This window comes from Amborella trichopoda, chromosome 5 (assembly GCF_054954075.1).
Source record: "Amborella trichopoda isolate Santa Cruz 75 chromosome 5, AtrichopodaSantaCruz75HAP2 v2.0, whole genome shotgun sequence".
Lineage (NCBI taxonomy): Eukaryota > Viridiplantae > Streptophyta > Magnoliopsida > Amborellales > Amborellaceae > Amborella > Amborella trichopoda.
The window spans coordinates 45,205,247-45,221,754 of NC_142340.1; the positions used below are offsets into that span (position 1 = coordinate 45,205,247).

General features: G+C 37.7%; 1 protein-coding gene across 1 annotated transcript; it reads left to right on the forward strand.

The window, feature by feature from the left end:
* The first annotated feature begins 525 nt into the window (after positions 1-525).
* On the forward strand, positions 526-14,961 carry LOC18431978 (BTB/POZ and MATH domain-containing protein 4). The gene is made up of 4 exons (XM_011624209.3): positions 526-1,799; positions 11,454-11,799; positions 12,884-13,166; positions 14,612-14,961. Exons 1-4 carry the CDS (start codon positions 1,366-1,368, stop codon positions 14,812-14,814), a joined length of 1,266 nt encoding a protein of 421 aa, XP_011622511.1. The 5' UTR covers positions 526-1,365; the 3' UTR covers positions 14,815-14,961.
* Positions 14,962-16,508: the final 1,547 nt, after the last annotated feature.

Below are 16,508 nucleotides of genomic sequence, written 5' to 3' on the forward strand. Positions count from 1 at the left end.
GCGTAAGAGCCTACTAACCCATGAACGTAAATCTTAAAGATGGACGTGTTGTAAAATGGCTCGGATAAAAATATGTTATAGACGGTAGAAGAAAAAGTCCCCATAAAAGGGCATAATTTAAATTTCAATTAATTTTATTTTTTCCATATTCTCTATCACCTTGTCCTAGGTCATGAATCCCTTAAATTTACATAAGAATCTATGTTTGATATATATATTATAGAGGGGACGGACACGTACACATGAGTAAGCGGACTCACAAAGGCGAAATCCCAATGAAAAACACTCTCTTTTTTTTTTTTTTTTATATTGTATAGAATGAGATCATTTACTTTTAATTTAAAAAGGTCATAATTACTTATAATCATAAAAATCCGATAGCTTGGATTAATTGTGACTACTTTATATTAAAAATAAATAATCTCATTGTATTCTTTTATCTTTTTTATTTTTTGACCAAAAATATCAATTTTTATTGATGACTAAATTACACAAATGTTTTTTTATCTTTCTTCTCTGTCAAGTAATGACTTCATGTTCAAATTTCTAAAAATTCAATGAAATGTCTCACAGCAAGATGCGAGCAAAGGGCGATCAAATAATCTATCATTTTAGAGTTACAAAAGAATAAAAAGTCGTTCATTTTCCTACAGTAAGGTGCATCCTTGTGTCGAATCTTACACGTGTAATGTATAACCGGCGGCGATCCACACGAAATATAAGTACCATTCTCTCTCTAATCCAGGAAACCCCTCTCTCTCTCTCTAAAATCCAGGAATCTCTGTCTCTCCTGAATGTTAATCTCCTCTCTCTTTCTCTCTCTAAATTCCAGGAATCCCTGTCTCTCCTGAATGTTAATCTCTCTCTCTCTCTAAAGTCCAGGAAGCTCCCAAAACTTTATTCAAAAGCTCTATCTAAATCTCTGTAAACCCCCGAAACTTTCATCTCTCAACCTCTCTAGCCCCAATTTTTTGAAAATCCTATTCATTACTTCTGAATTCCCTCTGCGTCTCGCAAGAGAAACCCTAGTTTCCGTCAAAAGGCCAATCTCTGAAACTTCTTACCTTTCAAACCCCAATTCCCTCCAAGTTTCTCCATTGCAACTCATCAAATAAAACCCCGATTCCCAAACGAGAAGAGAATCCCAATACACCAGCCAGAAGAAGAAGACAGAATCCGTCGAAACTTCATAATCACTCGGTGAATTAGAGGGGGCGTTATTTTACGGGGCACTAAATTTCCAGGTTCTTTCCATCTTCATCTGAGGAACGAAAAATCCTAATTCTCAAACAATCGGCGCGACGAAACCCCAACATTTGCAAGGCACAACCATTTCTAGGTCAGGAAAATGCAAATAAACCAGAGATGAAGAGGCGGCTCTCTCCAATGCATAGTCAACAACTACCAGCGGCCCAGATCGCCTATTCGAGCCCAATCAATGGCTCTCCATCAAGCTCCCTATCAATCACACAGACCATCAATGGCTCCCATAGCTTCATCATCAAGGGCTACTCTCTCGCTAAAGGAATGGGGATTGGTAAATACATAGCGAGCGAGTGTTTTACTGTAGGCGGGTTCCGGTGGGCCGTGTATTTTTACCCTGATGGTAAGAACCCAGAGGATAATTCACTGTATGTGTCGGTTTTTGTGGCTTTGGCGAGTGAGGGGACTGATGTGAGGGCTCTTTTTGAGCTGAAGCTCGTTGATCAGAGTGGGAAAGGGAAGGATAAGGTGCACAGTCACTTTGATAGGGCGCTTGAGAGTGGTCCGTACACGCTCAAGTATCGGGGGAGCATGTGGTAAGTGATGCTTTCTTGGAGAGAGAGAGAGAGAGAGAGAGAGAGAGAGAGAGAGAGAGGCAGGCGTTTGGTTAGAATTTTTCTATTTGGATAGTTTTTTATTCTGTTTTGTTCTAAAGAATCTAAGCTATGCTATTTAGTACAATTTCGTTCATTTTGCTTGACTTCTTGATGTTTCTTGAATCTTGATCTTGTTTTATTTTCTTACCCATTTCCTTTTTCGTTTTTACTATCTTATAGAATATAAAAGAAGTTGCAGACTGTATGCTTTTTCACTTTGGACATCCTCCTGTGTTTACTCTTTTAGTGTCATTTCATTTTTTTAGTAGCATTTATTTCTATTTTCTCTCTGTGTTTTTGTGTTTACACCTACATGTATGCTGTTTTAATATAAACAAATGGACCACTCTGAATAGTATGCTATAGAAAAAATAGAATCATAGGAAAGAACATGAAGACTATTTTTCAGACATATACTTTCAAAGTTAATTTTGCTCGCAACTTCTAAGCAGGTTAATTTCACTGTTTGGGAATTGAGGTAGATAGCTTTTCTTTGTAGAACTAGGGCTGAGCACCATCATTTGCTTACATCTTCATGTAAACTCAGATTTGGTAAATTACCAAAGGAAACAAAGGGATGCCAGCCAAGCGACACCTTTGAGAGGAACACGGTAAGGATAATTAGGAGCCATTGAGAGCACAAGAACCTCTTGCAACATTTCTTACGAGAAATCAAAGGCCTCAATTGGGCCCTCTGATCCTAGCTCCTCCACCCTAGACGAGCCACCTAGGCACATCTTCCACCAGCGTCCCTCCAAAAGAGGGTGTTAATTTGGAACTTCAGGGGTCTAGGAGACCCTATAAGAAGCCGACATGCCTCAATCTTTCCCAAAGGCATTGTCTGGGTGTTTTGTCATTATTAGATATGAAGATTGGATCCCCAACCTTGCCCAAGTCCTAGCGGGTTTGAGGCAGGACTCCAGGCCAATGGGAAGCTACCCAGCCTAAGGGGTGCTCAGCTGGACTATGGTTAATCTGAGACCCTTCCTCCTTGACCAAATTATGTACCTACGATGGGCCCTTCTTGATTACCATATGATTTTGGCATATTTTGGACTCTGGAGCGGAAGTTTACCGTGTTTTGTGGTCCAAACCGGTCAGCGTTTGCATAAGATATTTCATGCATAATTAGATATAGTGGAATCTAGGGCCCCTAGCCTTTGGTGCACAGGGGGTAACTTCAAAGTCACCGGATGGAGCTTTAAAAGATTTTCCTTTCCTTTTTTTTGTGTGTGTGTGTGTTTGTTTTTTTTTTGTCCACGTGTGTGTGTGTGTGGGTTTCTCTGATTTCATCTTCGAGCATGACCTCGTAGGCCTTCCCTTAGTTGGCTTCTCATTTATCTGGTCCAATCATGCTGCAAAACTCATCCTCACCAAGATAGATAAATTTCTCATTTCCCTGGATTGGGAAAATCTTCTCTCTAGGGTTCATTCAAGAATTCGACTACTTTTAATTACTCTCCTGGGTTTTTTGGACATGGAGTCAGTTCCCTCGAGTGCCCAAACCATTTCGGTTCAAATTCATGTGATTCGAAGAGCCAGAGCTTCATCCTGATTCCTCTGTGGTGCCCATCCTTCTTGGTAGCAGGATGGGATGGCTTCAGAATCTCCCAAAAAACTGCATTTGTTAAAAGGTACACCAAGCAATGGAGCTATCACTTATTCAGCAGTCTATGAGCAATTAAGGAGGCGCTTCTTCATGTAATTTCAGATTTGGATCTGACTGAGGAATTTAGAGCCCTTTCCCTCATAGAAAGGTCTCGTGAAGGTTGAAGTTGAGTTAAGCAAGGTGGCAAAATAGGGAGAGTTATGTTAGTATCAACATTCTGGAATTAAGTGGTCAAAGAAGGGGATCCGGATACATCCTTCTTCCTTGAAGTAGCCAATTGTAGAAGAAGATCTACGACTATCCTTTATGTACTTATGGGACTTGAACATTTTGTGACCCAACTGATGCTAGAGCTAGATCAGTCTTTGGATTTCCTTTGGATTTTGAGTTTAGAGTTTTGTATTTTGTTTATTTTTATTATTTTGTAGAGGGGAGGTTATTATTTAGTTAACAAGGGGGTAAAGTTGTCATCATTGTTCAAAAATTCAGCTGCATGCCAAGATGCCCACTAGGCGGGTTTTCTAGGCATCGGGTGTTTAGGCAACCGCCTAGGCTGCACTCGACTCAGGCTAGCTGAGGGTCTATTGCCCGCCCTCGGCCAGGGATGTTTTGGGGTTTCCCCTCCTAAATGGGGGAAAAGGGTTTTGGGGAGCATTCTAGTCCCCTTAAGACCCTTATGTGTATTGTAGAGAGAAAAACTCTAAAAAAAATTAGATTTTGAGATTTTTATCAAGATCGAAAAAAATTGCAAGATTTTTTGATTTCTTGCGTAATCAAAAGATATAGTTCCTGATACTTTTGGAGCTTGGGTTAGTTTCATAAGAGGACTTTTGGCGACCATAGATCGCCGGTGTGGGCCAATATGAGTTTCATTTTGAAAAGGTTAGTGCATTACAATATTTGAATTGAGGTTTGGTAATTGTTTTGTATAATATGTTATGATTTGATGTTCTATTATTATTTTTCTTTTGTGATATTTTTACATGTTTGTAGTCGAAAACTTGAAATATATTTTGAATATTTCTCAGTTTGGCCCAATATAGAATTCAGTTTGAAAAGCTTAGTGCATGAACATCATATTAAATTGATGTTTTGTAAATATTTAGATTGTATAACCCAATATAAATAAAATCGACTTGGCCAAGGTACTCTGGTCTTGGCCGAGGTGAGTTGCTCGGGTGAGTCCGACTCGCCCGAGTCCAGTCCAAGTTAAAAATAAATAAAAATAAAAACAAAATGTGTTTAATATATAATACAACCTCTCACTCTTTTGCATAAGATACAAAAAAGCATGCCGGTTACGTTGGCTAATGTTGGAATGCCCCTTTAAAAGACGTCCTGGGTTCGATTTGCGTGGTTGTTTTTCTGGAACCTTGTTTCTTAAGTATTTAAAGAAAAAAAGACTGTTTCGTGGGGTTTTTTAAAAATGAGAGTGATGTTCATTGGGGGAATTGAACTCCCATCGTTATGGAAAACACGCATGTACGCTACCCAGAGTGCCATCATACATCTTTGACTTAAAATTGGCAAATTAGTATATATATATATATATATATATGTATATATATATATATATATATATATATATATATATATATATATATATATATATATATATATATACACATATATCATCATCATCATCATCATCATTTTAGCCCTTTACCAATTAATTAGGGTCTGCTAGATGAATCTTGATTCTCCATTTTGCTCTATTAAATGCCATATCCTCAGTGAGGCCATAAGTCCCCATATCTTTTCGGACTACTTCCAACCACGTCCTTTTAAGCTTACCTCTTGCCCTTGTCAATCCTTCCACTTGAACTAATTCACACCTCCTAACAGGTGCTGTGCTTGGTTGGCGCCGCATATGGCCAGCCCACGTAAGTCTATTCTCTCTCATTTTATTGCCTATTGGTGCCACGCTTAAATTATCTTGAATAGATTTATTTGAATTCTATCCCTTCTTGTCTTGCCACTCATCCATCTCAATATTCTCATCTCCGCTACACTAATTCTATGGTATATTGTTTTTTGTTTGCTCAACATTCTACCCCATAGAGCAAATATGGTCTCACTGCTGTCCTATAGAACTTGCCCTTCATTCTCATGTATATGCGGCGGTCACAGAAAATTCCAGTTGCACATCTCCACTTCGTCTACCCACCTCTAATTTTGTGTGCGGCATCTTCGTCGATCTCATCATTTTCTTCGATTATCGACCCAAGTTATCGAAAGTGCAATCTTTTTTGTACTTCATTGTCATCAATCTTAACTTCTTCTTCGTCTTTACTCTTATTACTACTAAACTTGCACTCCATTTTCTCTGTCTTAGTCCGATTAATTTAAAAACCTTTGGATTTTGGAGCATCCCTCCAAAGTTCTAACTTTGTGTTGACGCCATTTCGTGTCTCATCAATCAAAACTATGTCATCTGCGAACAACATGCACCACTGTACCTCATCCTGTAAGTGCTTGGTTAAGTTGTCCATAATTAAGATGAAGAGGTACGGGGTCAATGCTGACCCTTGATATAGACCTATTGTCACTGAAAACTCACTCGTCTCTCCATTAGTTGTTTGTACACTAGTTACTGCTCCATCGTACATATCTCTCATCAAGTCGATGTAGTGTCTAGAGATGTCTTTCTTTTCCAACACCCTCCAAATCAAATCTCAAGGTATTTTTTCATAAGCTTTTTCTAGATTAATAAAGCCCATGTGGAGGTCTTTTCCCTTCACCTTAAACTTCTCAATCAGTTGCCTAAGTAGGAAAATGGTCTTCATTGTTGACTTTCCTGGCATAAAACCAAATTGGTTTTCAGATATACTCATTTCATGCCTTAGTCGTTGCTCAATGGCTATTTCCCAGAGCTTTATAGTATGACTTATAAGCTTGATCCCTCGATAGTTTGCACATTACTATATGTCTCCTTTGTTCTTGTAAATAGGCACCACAATACTTTTCTTCCATTTGTCTGGCATTTTTTTCGTTCTCAACACCTTGTTGAACAACTTCGTCAGTCAGTCAATGCCAATTTCCCCCATGCACTTCTAAACCTCTGTCGGGATATCATCTGGTCCTAAAGCCTTTCCTAGCTTCATCCTTTTCAAAGCTTCTTTCACTTCCAACATTCTAATCCTACGAATGTATTTATGACCTCCGCCATTACTTGTACCAACACTCCCTTCTACCACTATATATATATATATATATATATATATAACCTCTACAAGCATGGCATATAGTGTGCTCGGGCAAAACTCGCCTCGCCCATAGGCCGAGTCCTGATACACTAGCATAACCAAATACTTAGAATATTTTTTTAATTTTTCCAATATTTTGAGATATTTCAAATATTTTGTGAGTACTTACGTGTTTTGCTGACCTTGCTTCTGGATCCCCGCCTAGGCTGGTGTCGGGTCGCACAGGTGGCTAGGCCCCCAAACCGCCTAGGCAGGCGCATCTAATTTTTTTAACGCAACTTAAATTAATTTTAGGTTCCATTTAAATAGGAGAGTTTCCTACTTTAATGGGGTTTGGGAAAGAGGTGCTTACAAGTAGGGAGAGAGATGACAGTTAGGTGGAGTCCTAGAAAGTGGGGATTTTGTAGAGAATATATTTGTTGGAGAGAAAATATTTCCTAGATTGGTGGAGAGAGAGAGAGAGAGAGAGAGAGAGAGAGAGAGAGAGAGAGAGAGAGAGAGAGAAATGGGAACATATTAGATTTAGAAATGTTTGGGCTAACTAGGAATAACGTGGGGATTAGGTAAGTTAGGATTTTGATTTATTTCTTAATTAATTTTTTAATGTATAAAAAAAATATGGGCCTCAAAATGGAAAAGAAGGCTGAGAATATTTTCACACCTTAATTGAAAGGGGAAAAAAAAAGAAGAAAAAAACTTGCTATACTTGGAGAAGGTGTGCATAGCTTATTGTTCTCTCTCTCTCTCTCTCTCTCTCTCTCTCTCTCTCTCTCTCTCTCTTTTTCCTGCTTGTAGTGTGTTAATTTAGCATACTTTTTTTGGTGGCTGGAATACCTCTCTCCACTCTTTTGTTCTTTCTTTTGTTGCGTCATAGTGGTATCAAAGCAAGCTTATTGATCTACCATAGCAGGTTGAGGATGCGGAAGGGGAGGAAGGCACAATCAATCCCATATTGACCTGATTCGTCATCTACTTAGACAAGTAGATCAAATGGCGCAAGAGCTTCATATCTAGCCCCGAGAACGATGTGATTAATCCATTTGCGAACTAGATGTTGGGTCGGGAGATGATTCATAGTGCGATGAGAACATTTTCGATCACTTTGATCGCTATGGTCTTTTGGGTGGTCCGATCTTTGACAAAGAACCGGTTGAAGGTGAAGAACAAGTTGGTTTGGATTTCCAATTGGAATCATCGTTCCTTGATGTTACATGTAACCCCATCTCTGATGAAGTTCCTATGTTTGATGAAGAACAATATGGAAGGAAAGAAGTTGGCCTTGAGGGAGCAAGGATACTTCTTTTTCTCATCAATGGAGAGATGGAGAAACAGGAGGTTGGCTTGAACCTAGAGAAGCTTGAGCCTCATGAGATTTTAGAGGAAGAAAGAGAGAAGTTGAGCTAAGAGGAAGTACAAAGGGGGGAGGCAGAAATGCAACATATGAAGATGATGTCAAGAATGTGATTAAGAATTATATGAAATGCATGGAGGTTGATGACGAAGACATATCTTATTTCACCGGTAAAAGATTGATGATGAAGATATATCCTATTGAGTGATTTTGTATCTAAAGATGAAAGTTGAAATATTTTATTAAAGATCGTGACTAGGCCTTTAGGATTGAAGAAGATCATGGGTTTAAAGTAGGACTCATCCACTTTAAACTCGAGCATTGGTTTTCTCCAACTAGGGTCAGGGGAGTCTGATACAAGAGCTAGTGCAGTCTTTGGCTTTCCTTTGTATTTTAATTTTAGAGTTTAGGAGTTCTATTATTTATTTTATTTATTTTTATTATTTAGTAGAGAGGAGGTCATTATTCAATTAACAAGGGGGCAAAGTTGTCATTTAAATAGTTTTAGGTTTCCATTTATATAATAGCATTTTCCTCTTTTAATCGGGTTTAGGAAAGAGGTGCTTACAAGTAGGGAGATAGAAGGAAGTTAAGTGAAGTCCAAGAAAGTAGGGAAGAATAAGTTAGAGAGAGAGAGAGAAAGAGAGAGCGAGATGGGAAACATATTAGATTTAGGACTGTTTGGGCTAACTGGGAATTACATGGGGACTAGGTAAGTTACGGTTTTGATTTATTTCTTATTTATTTTATGTATTAAGAAAGATAAGTGCCTCAAGATGGAAAAGAAGACTAGGAATATTTTCAAGCCAAAGCGGAAAAAAAGAAAAAAGGAAAAAGCTTTCTTTCCTTGGAGAAGGTGTGCATAGCTTACTATTCTCTCTCTTGTTTCCTACTTATGGTGTATTGATTTAGGTTATTTTTTTGTGGTTGGAATCTCTCTCCAGTCTTTGGTTCTTTGTTTTCATTGTGTCACCAGTCCAAGTTAATAGTTCTATTGCTCAGCTTTTTCAAGAAGTTATTCACTTCTCAAAACCACCCTAGGTCTAGGTTTGCCAACTTGAACTTCACAACTCTGTTCGAATCCTAGACTGCTTCTATGAAAAGCACTTTCTGGGAGTTGGAGATCTAGAAAACAATCTTAGAGCTGGGGCAAGATGAACGCAAATTGTCATTATCATCGTTATCATGATAGCCTTTTCCTAATTAATCGGGGTCGGCTACACAAATCCTTAACCGCCATTTTGCTCTATTAAGGGTCCATACCTTCAGTGAGGCCACAAGTCCCCATATCTTTTATCACTACTTTCAATCATGTTCTTTTTAGCCTATCCCATACCCTTTTTGGGCCTTCCACTTGAACTAACTCGCACCTCCTAACAGGTGTTGTACTGGATCTGTACCACACATGGCCAACCCACCTAAGTCTACTCTCTCTCATCTTATCATCTATTGATGCCACACGTAAATTTTTCTGAATTGATTCATTTCGAATTCTATCCCTTCTTGTCTTGCAACTCATCCATCTCACCATCATCATCTTTGCTACACTCATTCTATGGGTATATGGTTTGTTGTCCATCCAACATTTCCTGGCCATCAATCTTAACTACTTCCTCGTCTCTACTCCTATTATTTCTAAACTTGCATTCCATATACTTTGTTTTAGCGTGGCTAATTTTAAAACCTTTAGATTCTAGAGCATCCCTCCAAAGTTCTAGCTTTGGGTTGACGCTGTTTCGGGTCTCATCGATCAAAACATTGTCATTTGTGAACAACATACACCACGGTACCTCATTCTGTAGGTGCCTAGTTAAGTCCTACATGAATGCAAATTGTCATGAAAATTTTAATTAAATCAAAGCTAACTTGAGTTGTGATGAGTCCATGCGAGAAAAACTAGGGTGTTGATGGTTTTTTGCCACCATCGGTGGTTAAACTATAGTGCAGATGAAAACTTTGGCTTCCAACTAATGTTGCTTCTTGATGGTGAAGCCTTTTGTCCCGACACTTTACTTGATTATGAGGACTCAAAGACGAATCCAACAATCCAAGTCTCATCTCAAGTGGATCACTGATGTGGGAGATATGCATTGTCAAAGCTAACCCATTTCGGTATTTGATTTTGACAGCAAATGAAGCCATTGTGGGCCCAATGGCTTTCATCTTAGGGGATTATAAACCTTGAACCTTTGATATTCTTGTAGAGGGGTTTATGAGGGAAACTGCCACAAAGTTTAATGAGAAAACTCCATATAAATTGGGACAAATCTCATACCGGCAGTCAAATCTTTCACACAGTTTTATGGCTGCTATTGCAAGTTCATCCTTTTTTTTATGGAAGATCCATGGGGTATTTCCTTCCAACGGTGGATACAACGTTGAGTCTGGAACCTACTCCCTGAAGTTTTATGAGAGGACTCCTAGACTAGGAGATATCTCAATTTTAGTGACCGGAGGTCATCATGGCTGATGAACATGTGTGTGGCAACCGGTGAGCCATGGCTACCGTTATGTATATACGGGGAGTCATATCAAATTACGTCCATACTTCCCCTTTATCATGTGGAGAGGATTATAAGGCCATGGGAATATAAGTCTGAAAGTCTGGTCTTAAACCGAGATCTTTTGATATCTTGCTCTAAATGTTCTGTACAACTAGCCTACAAGATTTGGCTATTAAAAGCTTACATGTACCAAGACCAGCCACTCTCTTGTTTGAAGTGACTTGGTGGTATTCTTAGTCCATGTTCCTATACTTGTCTTGTCTTGATTATATACCTTGGTACCTTTAGCAGTTGGATCAGATGATCTTATTATAATCTTGTTATCTTTATCTTTTGATTTGGTCGGAGTATTTTGAGTTCAAATTATATTTAACACGGTTACTGCACCTAGCTTGGCAACCATAGGTTGTACTTTGGACTTTTAGTCTATAAGTTTTGATGGCACTAGTGGGACTTTCTTATTTCAAATGGTTTTAAGTATAAGTTGCAGGTGTTATTTTCCCATTTATCTCGTATGAATATTCCTCTTGTTTTCATTCTAGCTTTTGTTGTCTATCCCATGCAGCTATTGACTTTGGTCAGCATGTGTCTGCTTGTGACCTTGATGAGGTTAAATGATAAATTATTCCATATTGTGAATACCAATTTGTATTATTAGCAAATGGAAACAATGCTTCCTTACCACCTATTTGTGCAAGTTCTTCCCTCAGCACCACTAGGTTTCATAGCTGAGACTGCTTTGTCCACGAAAAGAAAAGAAAATGAAATAATAGTATGTTAAAGTAACCCCATAGAAATGCAAATACTTGGAAATATGTTTTAATGATGCATTCATCTGCTCTTGTTGAATAATGCATTCTTCCTCTGTTACCTGCTTAGCTAATTTCTATGCCTCTGCTGACAACTTTTTTTGGCCCTCACAAGGGGTTATAAGCGTTTTTTCAGGCGCAGTTTGCTTGAAACGTCGGATTACCTAAAAGATGATTGCTTGAAAATAAAATGTACAGTTGGAGTTGTGGTTTCGGCTACAGATTCTTTCCAATTATATTCCATCCAGGTCCCTGAGTCAGATTTGGGAGCATACTTCGGTGCACTTTTAGAGACTTTGGAGGACTCAGATGCTGTTTTTGATGTGTCTGGGGAGAAAGTTCTTGCACACAAGATTGTGTTGGCTGCTCGATCCCCTGTTTTCCAAGCTCAATTCTTCGATGTGTCTGAAGAAACGAATGGTGAAATTGTTGTGACGGATTTGGAACCGAAAGTCTTCAAGGTGAGGTTCCCTTCAAGTAATGCATCTATGTTATATAAAGTATATAGCATGCTGTAATTTGGTGTGGCTGGTTTTTTGATGAAAACAAGGAGGATAGGGCAAGCATAATATGATAAAACATGTTGAATGAAAACATGAGCAATGACAACCCATTCCCTTTACGTATCACCTTTATCGCACAACTATGTTTTATGATAAGAAATTATGGAGAGAAATCTAACCAGTGTGGCACTTCTCTTCTTTCCTTCCATCATTGTTTGCTGATGCATGTATGTAGAGACGTAATTGTACACATGCATACAACAACATAAAGCGAGGGAGAGAGACGACTAGTGTATCTGATTTATCAAATCAACCGAAGAAATTATTGAGAAAAAGAGCAAGAAGTATGGGCCATCTATTAAGCTTTAGCTCTTTTCCTCGTTAGTTTTTAGCAGGGTGGTGCTGGCAAACTGTAGTTCATGACTAGCTGATTCTTGTTTTGTTTTTGTCGACTTGGTTTTGCCTCAAGTTTTCTTCCTGGTTTGCCATTGGTGGAGACAACCTTTGTCTTGGTGATCCCCTTAGTGTTTTTTTATTTTTTTTCACATTTTTATCTTTTTTCTTTTGTTTTGATTGTTAACCCCTTCATACGATACAGACATAATGTTAGTTTCAACCCCTTCTCACTATGTTCGTACACACACGCAAACATACATATGTATCCTCCTATAAAATAACAAAGTATGTGCAGTATGCAAACCTGCGTATGGATTGGTGTCCTTAAAAACATTTTTACTGCGTCAAGTTTATTTGAGGGTGCTAGGCTGTCCACCCAAGTTTCGACTATTCGGTGGGTGGCCAAATCACAAGGGGTGCTGGCTAGCATAGCTCGTATTTTTAGTTGTTGGAAAAATTAAAAAAAGAAAGAAAGACTAATGAAAAACATTGGGCGCCCAACCAGATTTCCTTATTTAATTTATGTTGATTGTTGCAAGGCTGGGGGGACTGGTCACGTGTGTTTTAATTCAAAGGATGGCTTATTCTGAAGAATTGGCTTTGGTGTCTCATATCCTTGTATCTCACTTGTTTTTACTGAACTCAGGCCATGATACATTTCATATACAAAGATACTCTTGTAGATGAGGAGGAGGAGGAGTTCACATCCTCTTTTGGGTCGTCTTCATCAGTAGCTGAGAGGTTACCTGCAAAGTTATTAGCGGCAGCTGACAAGTATGAATTGGAAAGACTAAGGCGGTTATGTGAGTCCAAATTGTGCAAGGACATATCAGTTTCCACAGTTGCTAGCACTCTTGCCTTGGCTGAACGTCACCATGCCACTGAATTGAAAGCTATGTGCCTGAAGTATGCAGCTGAGAATTTGGCTGGTATGCATGCTGTCTGTTCTATTTATTTATATGATGGTTTATTTATTTCTGATGGTGCTTTTATTTTTTGGGAGAGGTTTGTATATGGTGTCAACCTTATACTATTGAAGTAAGGTGTGCCTCAAAACTATGTCGAAAATGCAATTTGGGTGCCGCAAAGCCTTGCGATGATATGAAAAATTATTGTTGCCCGCAATTATGAAATTTAAAGTTCCAAAAATGGTGATCTTCAAACAGATTTATGAACACTTGAAAATATTAAAAATAGACGGTTCAGATAATATGTTAGAAGAACTATTTTTAGGACAAGAAATCCCTTTTTTCTTCATGTCTATGAATCTCGAGGTCGAGATGATTGATTTGAGGGTTTTCCAACATAGGAACAAACCCTCACTAGTGGGCTTTTTAGGTGAACCTTACCCATACAGTGTAAGGTTGAGACCTTATATAAACTTTTTTCTTTTTTTTTTAATCCATAATGTATCATTCTCTAGTCTGCCTTACCCTTTTGATATTTTTTTTTGGCCATGTCATTATTCAATATGTTTTCAGTCTCTACTGTCCCCTGTTTTCTCTCTCGTTTTTTTTTTTTTCTTTTTTTTTTTGGGTAATTCAGTGGGGGAGACAGGCCTACCCCTTTTTTCAAATATATTAGGGAGTTATGTTTTTTGAAGGTGTCTGGGTGGTGTTAGAAGGATTGGAAACCACAACAATTGAGTATTGGGGGCTCTACCACCATGACCCAGCCCCCTTCCTAAATATTCCCTTATGGCCAATACTTGGTTGGCTATTGATCTCTTTCGATTCTTCTTTTGTATTGTTTCAGCCATTTCTTTTGTTCACTGCTAAGACTTTTGTTTACGGGACCCAATGATATGGAACTTTAGTGTTTAAATTATTTAACAAAAATAAACTGTTTCCATCTCATGAGTTCACTCCCGCTTTACATGCACTAAACTATTAAACAGCTAGTCTATGTGGTATCAACTTTCAAGGAATCCAATGAGAATTTTGAGTGTATACGCACACCTGTTCATGCTAGTGTATTTTTTTGCACGCGGGAATGTGTGTATGTGAAATTTTTATATGCTAGTTTAAGTGTTGTAAAAGACGGTATTCAAATTCTTAAGGCTCTTCACTTTTTTCTGAGTAAAGATCAATGGAATTATAAAAACTATGTTTTTTTTTTGGAATGTTCACTCAAGACCTGTTGAGAACAGCATGTTGTGGCACCTGTCGACCTGACCATCTCCATCTAAGGCCGCATCTCTACAAAAACTTTGTACTTTCTCTATTCTATCATATTGAGGCCGGTTTGTATGTTTTATAGCGTGGGCATGGTCTAATATTCACTTCAGTTCAGTGGCCAGTACATGATTTTTGATTCTTTGTGTGAGTTTTCGATTTGGTTTTTTGGTGATTGAAATGTAATCGTTTATTTGCAGACGTGATGTGCTCTGATGCTTTCGAGCAAATGAAAGATGAGTTCCCATTTCTTCAGTCTGAAATTCTCAAGACTGTGGCTGAGCTCGAGCAAGAGAATGGGAGCACAGCCAAGGGCACGAGCGTTTGGGCTCAGCTCTCTGGGGAAAAGGCCGATTTCAGAGTTGGAGAAGGGCTCGAGCGAACTCCGAGCCTGACACCCTAAGGGGGTAGAGAGAGAGAGAGAGATCCTTGCTGAGAGTTGTGCAAGAAAAATTGGATTGTGCAAGAAAATTTTTATTGTGAACTTACTTTCTTCATTCTTTTGTTGTATGTTTACTTTGAAATTTCAATTTCTTTCCTTTTTTCTTTTTGCCTTTGTCCTATGAGAGAGAGAGAGAGAGAGAGAGAGAGAGAGTTTTCTTATTTATTTCAAATTATTATCTTGTTTTTGTATAGGGGTATATGATGGTGAGAAATTTGGATATCCAAAATTTGAGGTTGTTCCGATGCATATAAAAAAATATAGAATAAAATAAAATATGTTCTCTAAAATAGTGAAAGATGAATCTTTTAAATATGAAAATATAAACTATAAAGGACAGTTTCTAAATTCCATAAAATTTGAAAAATGTTTACAAAAATTTCCCCAAAAGAATTTGTGTTTCTTCGGGCCTTAAGGTCCTATAATTATTTTGAAGCCAAATACTCCAAAAAAAATCTAGAATTCTTCTAAAGCCAAATTAAAAAAATTGGAAGACCATGAATGCATGGGGCAAGCCAATCCCAAATAAAGTTTGAAATCAGAGTATTTCTTTGGATTTCAAATTTGGAAGTAAATAAATGCAGAACCAACCCATGGTAATCACTAAAGAATAATTTAGATGACGCATCTTTGGTGGCAAGGATAGTGGATTGGGTTAGATAAGTAGCAAATATAAAACTTTGTAAAAATAGCCGTTCTTGTTCTTATTGATAATGATGATCTTTTGGTGCTAGGGTATTATTTTTTAATATGAAGTCATTATTTGAAAAGATGTGTTTTGGATTTTTAAGTTTTTGAGTCATTACATGAGTTACGACTTTGGATTTGAAAGCATGGATGAATATAAAAAACAAATTGTCTAATGATTCATTTAATAATTGAAATTCAAAGGGACATGAGCTTAAAGTTCTCTTTTTTATAAGTGTTTTTAATAGTTATTCGAGGGTAAATTGGGCGTTTGACATTTTACTTCAAAACCTTTGAAGCCTATTTGAGAACAACTATGTAGGGGAGGAATTCCAAAGTTATTAGCCTCGGAGCTTTTTCGCTACGGTTTCGTTACATTAGTTTTAGCTTTAAAGTTCAGATCTTCATTATCTGAAGTCAATGGATGACATCAAGGAGGTGGTTAAGACCAAGTTTTGGCTTCAAAGTTTCATGGTCCTAAGTCACTAGATGAATTTAGATATTCAAGGTCCACAATCATTATTAAGAAAAATTTGCTTTTTGATCCCAAGTGAATAGATAATTCCTTCGTGGCTTGGCATCTCGAAAGAATACAGAGAAAATACAAAAAAAGGGAGGAAATTATAGATACCTCATTGGATAGAGGCATAGCCCATCCCTAATACTTTTTAGCTACACCACCGACTCCAATATTGTTTACTTTTTCATCCACATAAGAAAATAATTTTTTTAAGATGAGCCCATATGCATTTCCACCGCTTTACTCTCTCATAAGACTTTCAAAATTTTAACGAGTTTATCTCAAAATTTGAAATTTGATATAGTTTCTCTAAATTTTTTAAAATAGTTTATCTATCAAAACTTGAAATTTGAGATAGTTTTTCTTTTTTTAAATTTTAGATAATTTCTCTTAGAAAATTGGAAAAATTTAGATAGGTTCTATCTCTAAAAATTTGAGATAGTTTCTT